We start from the raw sequence: 15550 nt of genomic DNA, 5'->3' as shown, positions 1-15550 counted from the left end.
TCTAAAACCAAAAGTATTGTTTTTGGCTCTAGTCACTCATTGAGTCGTGACCCAGCACTTAATCTGTGCATTAACAAAGAACAAATTGAACAGGTAAAGGAAGTAAAGCTACTTGGAGTCATCATAGATAGCAGACTGTCCTGGTCTAAACAGATTGACCACATGGTTAAGAAAATGAGTAGTGGCTTGGCACTACTCAGGCATGGTGGCCAGTTTCTCACTCAAGAACTAAGGAAAAGGATTGTATGCTCTTTGGTTCTAGCACAGATGGAGTACTGTACTATTGTGTGGTCAAATGCCAACAAAGATCACCTTGCTAAACTTCAGCGAGTCCAAAACAAGGCAGCACGTCTTGTTCTTAAATGTTCCTACTCAACAAATATCACTTACATGCATTCAGTTTTACAGTGGTTGAGAGTGGAGGAAAGGCTTCACGTCTCTTTACTAACATCAACTTGGGCAGTTTTACACAACAAAATGCCCTTAAATCGCTATAATCTCCTCTGTAAAAGTTGTGATATTCATACATATAACACAAGGCATGCAGCAGCAGGGAGACTGAGCATCCCAAAGAGCAATACAAATGCATTTCTACGCACTGTTGAATATAGATCAATTAAAGCATGGAACAATTTGCCAACCAAATTAACTATATTGAATAGTAAAGTGTTTTTTAAAAAACAAGTGAACAAACATCTGAGCCTATCATATGTAAACTAGGTTAGTGCAGAAGAAGAGATGTTTGTCTTAAATCATTATTATACTAATTTATGTTTATGTTTATATTAAATGTTTTTTTTTTTTTCTTCTTTTTTTTCTGTCTTTCTTTTCAATGTATGGTGCTTAAATTAATGTACAGATTTGTGTAGAACTTTTAACTGTGTGTGATTTTATTGTTGGACCCCAGGAAGAATAGCTGGGTTTGCGCCCAGCTAATGGGGATCCTAATAAACTAAACTAAACTAAACTCTGTCATCCATGTCCATATGGACCTTGCTTTGTGTAACACATTTATATTGACTATCGAATATTGAGCTTATAGCTATTTGTCTTGGCTTCTATGTGCCACTTGGCACATGTTAACACTGTGGATGAGTGTGTGTGTGTGTGTGTGGGGGGGGGGGGTATCCATGGTGCAACTGACGATAGCTCAGATTAAGTCTCATTAATGTTTATTGGGTTATGGCAATTTATTATCCCAATTAATGATCCTGTTTAGTTATGGGTTAATAAAAGAACGACAGACATTTCCACAACGTTGTGGGAAGTGTTTGCAGCCCGGCCCTTCCTCTTCTGATATGACTGACCAGCATCTACAGCAGGGGGGGGGCAACTTTCATGATGTCACAGTTCAATTACATCACCTCTGTACCTCTATACCAGGGGGGGGCAACTTTCATGATGTCACAGTTCAATTACATCACCTCTGTACCTCTATACCAGGGGGGGGGGCAGCTTTCATGATGTCACAGTTCAATTACATCACCTCTGTACCGGGGGGGGGGGGGGGGGGGCAACTTTCATGATGTCACAGTTCAATTACATCACCTCTGTACCTCTCTACCAGGGGGGGGCAACTTTCATGATAAGGAGGGCCACATTTTTTCATCGCCACCATCGGAGGGCCACATGACCACGGATCTGACTGCAACTCGCAGAGTTCGAGGTGCAGTTGGTTGCTCACTGACTGCCCATATTGTTTGGAAGGAATAGGAGTGTTCTCTATCGGCTAACAGTATAATAAATAATAAAAAAGGGACCACGGACGGCAGTGTTCTGGAAAATCTAGTCATTATTTCTTAATTTCTTTAATTATGTATTATCTAAGGGACACACTGACAAACACACACAAACCACATGCCAAGGTACCTAAAGTGGTCCACCCTTTCCAATTCTATACCCCCACTGGATATATGTAGGTTAGGATTAATTGCTCCCCTCCATTCGATAATGTCTGCTATTTCATTTTACTATCTGCCAACTCCTGCTTTTAAATGTGTGCTGCAAAAATGTAATTATTTGACATTACAGTTTGGCTACAATTAATTCACTTTCCGATCTTCTCTTCTTTCAATGAATAATGAAAGTGACACAACTTTAACACTAGAACTACCACGGAGGGGTCAATTGACCTTTTTACCTAAAAGCCCCACAAGGGGGTCATTTGACCCTTTGGACCCCCTGCGGACACTCCTTTTGTTGTGGAAATGTGGCTGTTAGCAGCTCACAGCTGTCACTTGAGACACAGAGTGTGAGTGTGTGTGTGGATCATTTCCAATGCCTGTTGAGTGCTGTATCTCTGCATCTTCGTTCCTTGGAGAGGAGCTTCTTTCACCACAAAATTATTGAGGGAAATGAAGCAGTAGTCCACATGCACTGGTATTTATCCATCTAACAATTGCCAGGTTGCATTCACATGAGTCGTTATGGTCACATGGCATGGGAGATTCACACGTTACAGTTTTTCTCGATTGGTTTGGCTAATTTCTCGAAACTGAGATGACATTCTCAAAACAACACGGACAAATCCCCAAACCAACTTGCAATTTCCCAAAACAGAATGGCATTTTTCATTGCTTTCATCAGATATCAAATGCTTTGTACATGTCTCAAATGTTTAGTACATCTCTGCAGATGGATATGTACAAATACCCTTCAGTTGACACATTCAGCATACATTCAGCACATTTTCCAAATAAATTCACCTTGCTTATCTAAACGAATTAGACAATTCTCAGTCTAATGGTTGCCCTCTCCAAAACACGTCAGCATTATTTCATTGTGTAAGTCATCATATGCAAAGTGGTCTACGCAGTTCCCAAAACTGTCAAGGACATCATATTTTAAGAATTACATTACATAGTAAATCCATGACAGTGTTCAACAGGTCATATGGTATTGTAACTATACTACAGTTTCCATGTTATTTGGCTAATTTCATGACAGTTTTTCAAACGACATTCTGTTTTGAACAGTTGCTAGTTGCTTTGGCATTTGTCCATGTTATCTCTGTTTTGAGAAATGAGCCAAACCCATGAGAAACCTGTGATATATGGGCATTACTTCCTGTATATGAATTTACAGTAAAGAAAGTTACTGATAAATGTCCTTGGTAAATTATCTGTGTTGTCAAACTTCAATAGTTTCACTGACTTTTTCATTTTTATACATAGTCGAAATCTGTTAGCTGAACGTAGATAAAACACCTAACCATTTTGACTGGCAGTGCTTACACAATGGCAAAGGGACAATGTATTTTGAGGGTACTGATGATATATGTGGGGAAGAAATTTAGTTTTGACACATGGGTAAACTGTTTTTGTGGTGATATGAGCGAGTGATGAGGATCCATGTAGTTATGCTGAACCATCCAGTTTATTTTGACAGAAGGACTAAATGAATGCAAATGAGCCAAAGCAATTGAGAAGGATCTATGCCATTTTGATGGTACTGACTATTTATATGTCAGACGGTTTAGTGCTGATGCAAGAATGAGGTGTTTTGGGAGGTATATGACATTTTGCTAGTTATCTGAACTGTTGTGCAGAAGTGTAAGAATGTTTGGCCAAATGACCCAATGGTTATAGGAATGTCATCTCAGTTTCAAGAAATGAGCCAAAACAATCGAGAAAAACTGTAATTCAACCATTATCTGGTTGCAGTCATATGATTCGTCATGATCACATGGGACATTCACACGTTCGTTCATTGATGACTTATATGAAGAAAATGTGCTGACATGTTTTCAGGACAACCATTACACTGAGAATCAACCAATTGGGATAGATCAGCAAGGTACATTCAGTTGAAAATTCTACTAAATGTAAGCTGATTGTGTTAACTGTAGGATACTTGTACATAGCCATTTGCAAGGATGTACTAAATGATTGAGACATGTACAAAAGCATTTGAAATTTGATGAAAGCAATGATAAATGCCATTCTGTTGTGAGGAACTGCAAATTAGTTTTGGGATTTGTCCATGTTTTGAGAATGACATCTCAGTTTCAAGAAATGAGCCAAACCAATGGAGAAAAACGGTAACAAACTGTCCGCCAAACTGTGCTATCTGTCTTTATTGCTGATATCTTCATGCAAGTTGCTATTTACCTGTGGTGATTTTGGAGGCTGACAGCCCTTGGGAAGAAGCTGTCTGTCCCTGTTTGTCTTGGCTGTTAGCACTGTAAGGTGTGACCCCCTCACCCCACACACGGCCCCTAACAGCCTCATTACCATAACAAAATGAGTGATTAGTGTATTAGGTAAAAGCCACCGGGTCAAATGACCCCTCTCTGGTACTTCTAGGTAGGCAGAAAAATCCTGGTAGTTCTAGTGTTAAAAGTAAACATATCCTTTATTGCCACACAGATAGAATATATATATTTTTTTTAAACCTACAAGTACCTACAAGTACAATTCCTGAGGAAAAATAATTCATTTTAAGAATAACATCAATAACCATAGGCCTATGTGTTATTACACTAACAGCCAGGATGATCTGAACATGAACAGAGATGTATGACTTACTGTAGGCCTACCTATCACTGACAGCAACTCATTCTAGTGCAGGGAACATACACTGTAGTTGCACTGGTTAACAACCTTGCTTAATGACACTGGAGGGCCTCACCGAGAGATGGAATATCACAATTCAATATATCATAGATGCAGTGCAGCAAAATGATTAACACATATAGTACATTTACACTTTAACTTTAGTCATTGTAGGTTCTATATTAACAGAGTTCATAATGTGCTTCATACATCTTGAAGTTATTAAGCAGTTCTATGAAGAAAAAAAACATTTGAAAAAGGCAAGGTCATTAGTTTTGTTAATTGTTCAACAACATATAGCACATTTGCATAAAAAAAAATCACAAAAGCGCACGTTATGGCATGTTATGATATGTACACATGTGGTGTTCTGTTGGCCTGTTGTCACTAACACAATTTGATTTTACTGCGATAATTGCCGAGCCAAAAGGCAGGATACAGTGGCTCAGTGAATGTGGTCTCTACTTTGTGCAGCAGAGTCACTGTGTCAGCATTGACACTGTAGAAGCTCAGAGTTCCTGCCCTGTGATCCACATACACTCCGATTCTAGAGGCCTGAGCACGAGGGACACAGGTTCCTTTATCATTATGGTAGAAATGGAGCCCAGATGCATGGCAATACAATGCCCAGGAGTTTGGATTGCAGCCAAGCTTAACATCATTACCGGTTCCTTTCCTCTTCAGCCCCTTGTATGAAACAGCTATAAACACATCTCCAGACCACTCCACCTCCCAGTAGCACCTGGTAGATGTAGCCTCTGAACACATCACCTGTCCTACATGAGAAAATCTGTGTGAATGGTCAGGATAACAGTGAGTCACTGTAACAACTTCTACAACCCTGTTTCCCTCAGAGAGTCTCAGCAGATTATTAGCCGTGTTGGGGTCCAAAGTCAGCTGACAGGAATCTGTAGTGGGGGTTTAAGAATCATTATTATTCATTGTGATCATGTTTAACATACAGCAGATTATTACTAGTCCTGTAAAACAAACAAACTTAATAACATTTTAGGAATGGAACTGTTGACATCTCTCTCTCTCTCTCTCTCTCTCTCTCTCTCTCTCTCTCTCTCTCTCTCACTCTCGCTCTCTCTCTCCAAATAGCCATCATAAGCCACCACAACCAATGTTTATTTAGAGAAATGCACGATACAGTAGGCAGACCAGCTACATGTCACACTTTTCATGTATCTGAACTGTATCGTATGAATAATCTAGCAAAATTGTGTGCCTGCTTTACTTACATTTTAGGAAATCATCTCTGGTCACAGGCTCTGAAGGTCTGAAAATGCTGATTTGTTCACCTGTTGAAAGAAAATATACCAGTCAGGGCCACTGACAGCTTTTGCTGGGCCCAGGACAAAGTCATCTGAAAGGGCCCCCCATCCAATACTACATTTTGGACCACCTGTTTCCCTGGCAACCCCCCAGTCCCCCCCCCCCCCCCCCCCCACCCGTACTCCCCCAAGCACCAATTTGCTTTGCCAATGATGTTAAGTGATACATTATTTCCACGACTATGAGACGTACCAGTTGTCACAATGTCCTGTAGTCCCTGGTGGAGCACATCCTGCAGTTTGTCTTGGAGCAGAGTGAGGCCGTCACTCACTCTCTCAAAAAGCTCATCTGTATGCACTGAGCACGTAGATGACTTGTCAGATGTAGTGGAGGCACACAGAGACTGGAAACTCTATGAGATGCAAAAGATACATTATCAGTGAGTAGAGTGTTCAGAAATACATCTAGATCAGGGGTGTCAAACTCAAATTGACTGAGGGCCAAAATCACAATCTATAATGAAGTCGCAGGCCGGGATTTTTTGGGGTTTTTTAAGACTAAAATTGTGTGTATATGCACTTCATACTCATAGTTTCACACACTCTTTCCCATCAGACTGTATATTATAGTTCAGATGTGTCTGCACATCCCGTGACACACCAAATGTCATGTTCAAGTCTTGTTACGCTATACATTAATGATGTACGAGTGTAATACACATTTGAAATGATTTCGCGGGGCAAACAAAATGGCTCCGCGGGCCAGATTTGGCCCCCGGGCCTAAGTTTGACACCCCTGATCCAGAGGTGTCAAAAGTAAAAGTAAAAGTAAAAAAAAGAAACACGGTTTCCTTCCCACACAAGTAACTTATTTGAGTAAACAGTAGATCTGTGTACTCGCCTTACGATCATCTAACTGCTAACTGTGGTTGGACCAAGTTTGTGGTGGGTCCTTGATAGGTTTTCAGTGTTTTTCAGTAACAACACAGTCTATCTATCCCATTCGTTAAAATGGAGTAAATGGTGTAACAGCTATGTAATGCCATGTGCTAGTGTTGTAATTACACCACAAAAGTACTTTTACTTTTACTTTTGACACCTCTGCCCTGATCTAGACCTAGGCTAGAAGAGTAAGGTGATCAACTGGATCTACTGAGCTGCCAGATAAAGCACACAGCTGTGTTGGACTCCAGGGTCATCCATACCCAGATAGCCACTAAGTTTGCAACGGATCCGTTTTAAGCTGTCTGCCTCCGTTTCTAGCTCAGATGAGGTTTCTGATAGTGGTGCGGACCCGTGTCAGAACCAGAACTCTGTCTTCAACATTCCAACCGAGTCTGCACTGTTTTCAAGAGGTTGCACTGACCTGGTGCAGATCCGTTTGTTGCCACTAAAACAGATGTGTTTTCACTAGTCATTTACTGATATGGAACAGATCCGTTTTGTTGCCACTAAAACAGATGTGTTTTTACAAGTCATACACTGATATGGCGCAGATCCGTAAGACAGATCTAAAGCCAGGATGGAGATAAGTCGTTCCACCAGGTCCCATACGGATACGTGACACATCCGTAAAACACATTGCAGCCGACTGTAGCAACCGTTGGTCTTTGGAACCCTGACGTGCGTGGGAATCAATTCAAATTGGGCTCGTCTGTGCCAACGTTTATTTTCTTTCGTCCTCACGTTTCATCTAGTATGGAAGGATAATGGATTTACATGTGTGTCTCTTTGGTCCTGCACCTGCATCTTAGATGTGCTCACCACTACCTTGCTTGACTAACATACTTGGCTGCAAAACATAACCTGCAATTTCAAATCTCTACAATGAAACAGTGTACATTTAAGTAGTGTTTATTCATATGAAATATAGTGCCATAGTACCTTGAGAAACTGAATGTTATTTTCACTTTGTGAGAACTGCTCCAGCTCAGCAACTCTGCTCTTCAGCTCAGCGCTCTCCCGCTCCAGTGTCTCCATGAGTTCCTCAGCTCGATTCACATCCGCCCTCTCCTGATCTCGGATCAGCTTCGTTGCCTCGGAGCGTCTTTTCTCAATGGAGCGGATCATCTCAGTGAAGACCCTCTCACTGTTCTCCACTGCTGCATCGGCAGAACACTGTTGGAACACAAGACAACACCGCATCTTTAAAAAAAATCTGTTAAAAACTGTTGGGAGCAGGTCTCCATTTTTCTGTTTTCTAAAATGCAATTCATTGCATTTTAGAAAACAAATAAGTGCTACCTAAGTGTCTGTGACCGAAACGTTTGCACTTCACTTGGGTTGCATTTTTTGTTTTCTAAAATGCAATAATAGTATACAATTGCATCAGCATTAAGGTGTGCTAGTTCCCCTTGCTTGCTTCCAGTTCACCTATTGGAACCTACACACCCACCAAGTCCAAAGGTGCGATATCTCCACTGCAATGAACAAATATGGCAGGCTGAGCAATAACAAGACAGAACAGGAATATGACACAACATATGTATTATTTGGTTAAAATGCTGTGTTTGACACATTTTGTGTAAAAAATTACATATTCATAATTCTTATCCTAAATGTATTTTAAATTTACAATGTAGCCAAACTCATCACAAACTAGGACTCTGGTTTAAATATTACACAAAAATAGTTTTACTACCCCTTTCTTACACACATCTACGACACAAAATGTGTTGTCCCTGAGCACACACATTCAAATGTGTTGTCGCTGAGCACACACATTTTGTGTCATTTTCTGAAACAGTACTTTTTAGAGTGTATATCACATGAAGGGTCCTTACCTGAAGAGTTTTCACAGCCTGTCTGAGCTCTTGGAATTGCTTTTCTTTTTCTTTGATGATCTCTTGAGATTTCCTCTGTGTCTCTTCCAGCTCTCTCTGACAACATTAGTCCAAATATTGTATATCCAAATTAATAACATACATTTAAAAATGTTATGCAATGGTTTTGTTTGGATACTGCTTCCTTATAACTGTGAATGGTCTATCTATCACAGGCCCATACTGCTAACCAGGCGCAAAATGTCTTTGGTCCCCATCATCTCCAGGCCTAGCCTATACATTTCTTTTTAATATATATATATTTTTAGGGGGTTTTAAATGCCTTTATTTGATAGGACAGTCTGAGATGGTGACAGGAAGCGAGTGGGACAGAGAGACGGGGTAGGAGGATCGGGAAATGACCCCGGTTGGACTCGAACCGGGGTCCCCGTGGGCATGCGAGCACCCAAATGGGGTCTGCTCGTTTTTCCGACGCCCCATTGGTATTAGGGGTCGACCGATACAGGTTTTTTAATGGCCGATGCGATACCGATATTTTTTCCATCACCCTTGGCCGATACCCGATTTCCGATACCCGATACGCCGATACCGATATTGTTAAAAAAAGTGTTAAAAATGACAAAAATCAGTACTGTATCATTTTTAAAAAAATCCTATCCCATCACCTTTTCATCACACCATAACATGAATAACAGGAAAATAACTGTCATGTACAAAGCACACTGAGCAACTAGTTTTTCAAGCATCTGTAGCCTATACTGTATTATAGCCACCTAAAAAGGTATACATAAGGCATTAAAAATTCAAAGGACTGTGGCTTGACAGTGGTACAATAGCATAGAGCTTGACTGTAAATTTGAAACATGTTGGGGATGACCAAGATTATTATGGGTTTAAATATGTATGCCTATTTTTTCACCTGTATAGGTGTACTTGATTTACTAGGGCCTTTCACAAAATAAATCAAATCAACTAAATAACAAACAAAAGCCCAAAATAACAAACCAAAGAAATGCAAACAAAACACATAGACAAGTAAAACCATTTTCTTATTTTCATATTATAAAATACATTGCAAAGAATGCCACCAGTAAAAACACCCCTGTTCAAAATGGTTTGGTCCGCCAAACGGCGGACACCCCTCTATTTTACTCAGATTGGAACATTCACTTGTTGCTGAACGAGGAAGTGGCAGCATGCCAGTGACCTGATCTGTTAAATGTTACAGAACTGTTTTACACAGTATTTCTAACCAAATAAACTTCTATGAATTGAAATAGCCAGTTTGCAAGTGATGTTACTCATTAGAGATCGCTAAACAGATGGAAGTTGATACATGAATGACGCTACGAAATGCGCATTTTGAAACGCGGTGGAAATTTACACTGAAACATGCTGGAAGGCACTCGTTACAACGCTAGGTAAGAGTTATGGCAAATGGATGTGATAAATGACCGAACAATGAACCAGGGAAATAAAAAACAGTAGTTTAACCTCGTTGGAAGAGCTGGTTGGTTGCTCAACGAGATGGCTGCATTATGCAGTCTGCATGCTGATGAGTTGAATGCTACAGAAATGTTTTACAAGAGGCTATTTTAATTTAGCAAGTGATGTTTGCTACCTATTAGATGTCGCTAAAACAGATTGAAGTTGATACATGAATGACGGTATGAAATGCGTTTTGAAAGGCGGTGGAAATTAGACACTGAAACATAGGCCTATGCCGGTTGACACTCGGTTACAACGGTAGAAAGATGGCAAATGGTGATTATTGACTGAACAATGAACCAGGGAATTAAAATCAGTACAGAAAATGGATGGAGCTGATACATTCTCCCTTTAGGCCTATTACATGCACATGCCATGTCATTCAGTGCCACATTCAAATAGGATGCATCTGAAAGTCTAAAACTTTGTGGCAGCCTGCAAGGCTGTTTACTTTACTCCATGAGTGGGGGAGGGGTGACGCAGCTGCGTTCGTGCATTGCGGGTCTGCCAGCAACACAGAGCTGCCCGTCTGTAGTCAAAATCTCGGGGTGGGCGTATCGGCCAAAACCGCATGCGTATCGGCCGATGCCGATACACTTCATAAACGCAAATATCGGCCCGATATATCGGCCGGCCGATATATCGGTCGACCCTTAATTGGTATGCGTCAATGTTCCGAACATTTCCCATTGATTCTATAGCACTTACTCTCAGATAACTTTTTTACCAATGAATTGAAACCCTTTGTCCCGACAGTCCAATGTTCAAAAGCTGCTTTAGATCACCGTCATCTCTGAGTCTGACAGCCTGGGCAGTGGTCATGCTGTCTGTGACAGGTTAGGTTTAGGGGAAGTTTTGGTCAAGGCACAAATTTAAAACTCAGAAACATTGCAATAGCCTAATGACAGGTTAGGGTTAGGAATTGTTTTGGGTAGGGCACAATTGTAAAACTTGGCAACATTGCATTAATGACAGGTTATGTTTTAGGGGTGGTTTTGCACAGCTAGATCGACTCCATATGTGCTCGTTGAAGCAGCGCATGCAGCTGAAGTCTATTGGCACCGGGAAAAGCAGGACATACGACCTGGGATAATGACCAACCCCAAACAGCCATTGGTCGGAACATTGAGCTGTCGGAGCAAATGGTTTAATATAATCATTTCGAGTTAGTGGGCTGTAGGATCAATGGGAAATGTTTTGAATTTTGACTCGTCGGACCAAAGAGGCGTCGGAAAAATGACATGCTACTGGACTTAGCACGCTGCGCCACAGCGCCCCCATATCTACATTTCTCATGCACCTACCATAGTTAATCATACAATGGGGCACCTAAGTCACGCCCTCTACTTCCTGGTTCATGGGGCAGGGGGAGTCAAAAAATAATTACTGGGCTTGAAAATGAGTGTTTTTTTGACACCAATCCAAACCTTGGACCTCCACCTGTGCACCACAAATCCAAAAATCACTCATTTTCAAGTCCAGTAATCATTTTTTTGACTCCCTCTGCCCCATGAACCAGGAAGTAGAGGGCGTGACTTAGGTGCCCCATTAAAGCCGTTTTATTGGCTTGTATGGCCAAATCAAATGGCAACAATGCATATATTTACCACATGTATGTTTGAGTGTCCAAACAGCAACTTACTGGTGCACGTCTCACCTGTTTCTCTGTCCTCTCTGTTGCGACTGAAACAGTTTTATGTCCACTGTCACACTCCACATCTCCAGGTCCAGCGTAGCAGTGGGCAGCAGGAGCAGACTGGAGTCCCAGAAGCTTCAGCTTCTCCACCACGTCAGCCAGCATTGTGTTTTTGCCCAGAACTGGCCGTGGAGTAAAAGTCTGTCTGCACTGTGGACAGCTGTATACTCCCTTTGGATCCTCTTGATCCCAGAAGCCTGAGATACAATCCATACAGAAACTGTGTCCACAGGGAATAGTAACTGGATATCTTAAGATATCCAAACAGATTGGACAGCTGAACTCATCTTGCGCTAATAAAACACTGGCCTTTGACATTTTATGTCACTGTAAATCGTTTTCACACCGGGTTGTGATCTCTCCCACACAGAACAGCAAAGCAGGAAGAAGAGCTTCGTCTTCTTTCTTCGTAATACTGTTTATTGGCGTTTGGCAAGCAACTGGTTGGTGTGCATTACCGCCACCTTCTGAAATGGGGTGTGGGTCTGGAATGCTAAACTACGCTACACGCCCCTCTAAATACACGCCCCCTGTCCTCCAGGACGCAGCCGGACCCTTCTCGGCCAATGTGCGTTTTCAGAGGAAACATTTTGCAAGGCATTGAACAGAGATTGATATTTATACATGCATATTCATATTGTAACAGTGAAATGTTCCTAAATATCATTGCTACTGTCAGAATAAGCATTATTTTCTGTATTCCTGCTAATAGAATGCTTTTGGACAGAATAGCAATTTGTAAATACCTGTAGTAGACCTAGGCCTACTTTGAAGTTTATAGCTTCCTTAAGAAGTGGACACGTTAAGTGCACTTTTTATTTGAAAGAGAAAATGTAAAAGCTGATTTAAAAAAATACATTTTGTGTTTATTTGATTGCTATTCAAGACACTTTTATAAGAATGACTATATTGTTAATAGGCGGCTACTATAATTTGTTTTCATTATTTCATCATTTTTGGTTGGTGGTGTGCCGCGAGATTTTTTGAAGGGAAAAAGTGTGCCCTGGCTCAAAAAAGGTTGGGAAACACTGGTCTGGGGAAGGGTTATCGCTCTGTTCTGTCCTCAGGCATACAGCAGATGGCAGTATATGGACCTAAACTAAACGAAGACGGGACACGGAAGAGGTAGGCTACCACAACAAAGACACGTGACAGAACATGACACGGCTGATGATGTGACAGAGCACAGACAACAGTGGCTGATGTAAGTCAATGTATTGGCCGGTGCAATGTTGGACTTACATACTCCATTAAAACATTTTTGTCACGTCCTTCTTTCTCATTGGGTCGTGCATGTTTCCGTCCGCTGGCGCGCGCTCATAGGCTACTGCGCAGTGGTGGCGAAGTTATAAGACCAGGTATCAGCATCCTCGCGGTTCAGTACCAGTTTCATTAACACCGTTTCATATTTGTATTTGAATTGAGAACACGTATTTTCCACGACTCTCACGGATAGCGAAGCTGTAGGCTACTACTGGTGACTGGACTTCTTCATATTCAGTGACATCGTTGCTCTCAACCTGTTGATGTACCAGCAGTGGAGCTGCACTGCACTCGCTTGAGAGAGTGTCCAGTACAGGCTCCACTCAACAGAATGGCCCTCATCAGCAGGACTCTGCTTCTTGCTAGGGGATTGCTGCTGAGCCTCTTGGCGCTTTGTGACTGCACGCAAACACCCGAGCCGTGAGTTCATACTCTATCTTATCAGCAGCCTAGACTTAGGCTCAGAGTTGCATTAAGGAGACGTAGAAGATGTAATTTCAACACAAATTACATTACACAGCTGAAACCATACAGGCTACTACCAGTGTTATTACATCTGTAAAAGTACTTACTACTTTACAACTGTACAGACTATTCACAGGTGTGATTGTTGGAACTGTATTTTATTCTTTATGAGAGCAAACATGTTGCCTTGGCACAAATGTGCCCTTTCGCATTCAAGAATTCCTGTTCAAGGCTAAGCAGAAGATAACTGGACTGTGCGAGGACTTTATCTGTACCAGAACAATGGAATGCCCAAACACAACAGAGTTGCATCTCCACATGGCAGGCCAAGGCCTGTGTGTTCGTTGCCTGATTATCATAGACTTGCAATCGAGATTCGATCTGCAGCGCCGCCGAAGGTGTTGCGTCACTAGGAGGGCGCAGCCTGGCTAGTGTGTTCGTGTGTCTGTGTGTGTGTGTGAATGAATTAATCTCTATCCGGGTACGCCCCCTTTTCCCCTTAGCGGATAGAGATAATTGTAATCAGGGACATTCCTACAATAAATATGGCTTGGAGATATTACAGCGGTTAGAACGAGTGGGGAAAAATGGTAGCTGACGGTTCTCCCCATCCGCTCTCCAAGCCGGCTTGAAACTTAATTAAGGATTCTCTGTGTCTTTCATTTCAGGTGTTTCATATTTACAAATGTTAAGGGTTTGAACCTAACAGTGATAAATTACTGGTACACTTTTTTGGACACTTTATAACTGTGTGTGTGTGTGCGTGTGTGTGTGTGGGGGGTGGGGGGGGGGGGGGGGGGGGGGGGGGGGGGGGAGAGAGAGAGAGAGAGAGAGAGAGATGCCTTGGGCATAATGTACTGTAGGCCCTATGTGTGTAATGTCTTCTATGTGTGTATGCTACTCGATGCCTTAATTTCCCCCTGGGATCAACAAATTATATCTCTACTTTACTCTACTCTACTTCACAATGTATCAATCACATGGGGTGCCTTTCTCAAAACCAAAGTTGCTTACTACATTAGCTACTTTCTTGTTTTCAATGCATTTTCCCATTGGCAACTACCGAAGTTGCTAACAGGTTAACAACTTCTCTTTTGAGAAATGCACCCCTGCTCTGCTATAACAGGATAATAACAATTATTTTTTGGAATTCAGTTTATAGTTATATAATTTATTATTGCAAATGTACGTTCCACCTACTGACCTCTCATTTGTGTGCCTTGGATTGTTTGCTGTTGAACACGAGTGTTTTTTTCCCCTTCAGATCATTCCTGGTGATATATCCTGTCCTCATAACATCAGAGTCCGAAGCCAAACTCTGTGCCACTGTACTGAGTCCCAATGAGACTCTGGTCATGTCTGTCTATGTGAGTGAAGGATACTTTCTGGACGCTAAAGGCGAGAAAAAGCTTCTGGTCCAGGAGACAACAGACAAGGACTTTCACCGCTGTTTGACTTTTCAGGTACGACCACTATTACAGCTACTACTACTACTACTACTACTACTAAGGTAAGCGTACCCATTAAGCCCATGTACCCTTTAAGCCCACTTTCAACTTTGAGGTCAATTTAAAGAAAGGGAAAAGGTGAATTTTGTTGTTCATCACCCTATCCAATTAAAGGGTTTAGTAACTGACAAAATGTTTTTTATTGCAAACAAATCACATTTTTTATCGTCGAGTTATTCCCGTCCAAGTGAATCCAGTCTCAGGACTACTACAAGAAGTTGCCTCAAAACTTTGCTGTTTTGGGACATGTCAGAAATCATAGAATATCAGCTAGTTTAAGTCAAATGTTTTGAAAACACTTTTATATTTAGTAAACTAAGAGGTAAATGTAATGATTTTTATATATATACATGCAGTGTTTTACTAAATTATAGCATTTCCCTTCAAATGGAAAGATGTGTTTTATGAGCGAGCACACGCCGATATTTTCTTGATACAACCACACACCATCTTTATCTTACTCTACCGTAAGACTTAAGGTGGTTAGGTATGAATTCTAAGCATATTCCAGTTTGTT

The 15550-nt window shown here is 41.4% G+C and overlaps 2 protein-coding genes across 2 annotated transcripts in view; one reads left to right on the top strand and one right to left on the bottom strand.

The window, feature by feature from the left end:
• Positions 1-4334: 4334 nt before the first annotated feature.
• Positions 4335-12241, bottom strand: LOC134455389 (tripartite motif-containing protein 16-like protein). Its single transcript, XM_063206408.1, has 6 exons — positions 11759-12241; positions 8614-8709; positions 7715-7948; positions 6084-6243; positions 5798-5857; positions 4335-5461 (listed from the first exon to the last, which is right to left on the bottom strand). The coding sequence occupies exons 1-6, from the start codon at positions 12113-12115 to the stop codon at positions 4941-4943; spliced, it is 1428 nt and encodes a 475-aa protein (XP_063062478.1). The 5' UTR covers positions 12116-12241; the 3' UTR covers positions 4335-4940.
• Positions 12242-12982: 741 nt separating this feature from the next.
• LOC134455370 (alpha-2-macroglobulin-like protein 1) overlaps positions 12983-15550 on the top strand; it is a 42680-nt gene continuing 40112 nt past the window's right edge. Inside the window, exons 1-2 of the mRNA XM_063206392.1 lie at positions 12983-13480; positions 14790-14988. Of these exons, the coding sequence (XP_063062462.1) occupies positions 13392-13480; positions 14790-14988 (288 nt within the window). The 5' untranslated portion in view covers positions 12983-13391. The remainder of the gene's footprint in view (positions 13481-14789; positions 14989-15550) is intronic.

This window comes from Engraulis encrasicolus, chromosome 9 (assembly GCF_034702125.1).
Source record: "Engraulis encrasicolus isolate BLACKSEA-1 chromosome 9, IST_EnEncr_1.0, whole genome shotgun sequence".
NCBI lineage: Eukaryota > Metazoa > Chordata > Actinopteri > Clupeiformes > Engraulidae > Engraulis > Engraulis encrasicolus.
Note: the sequence above shows the minus strand (reverse complement) of the source record. Positions and strands in the feature narration are given on the sequence as shown.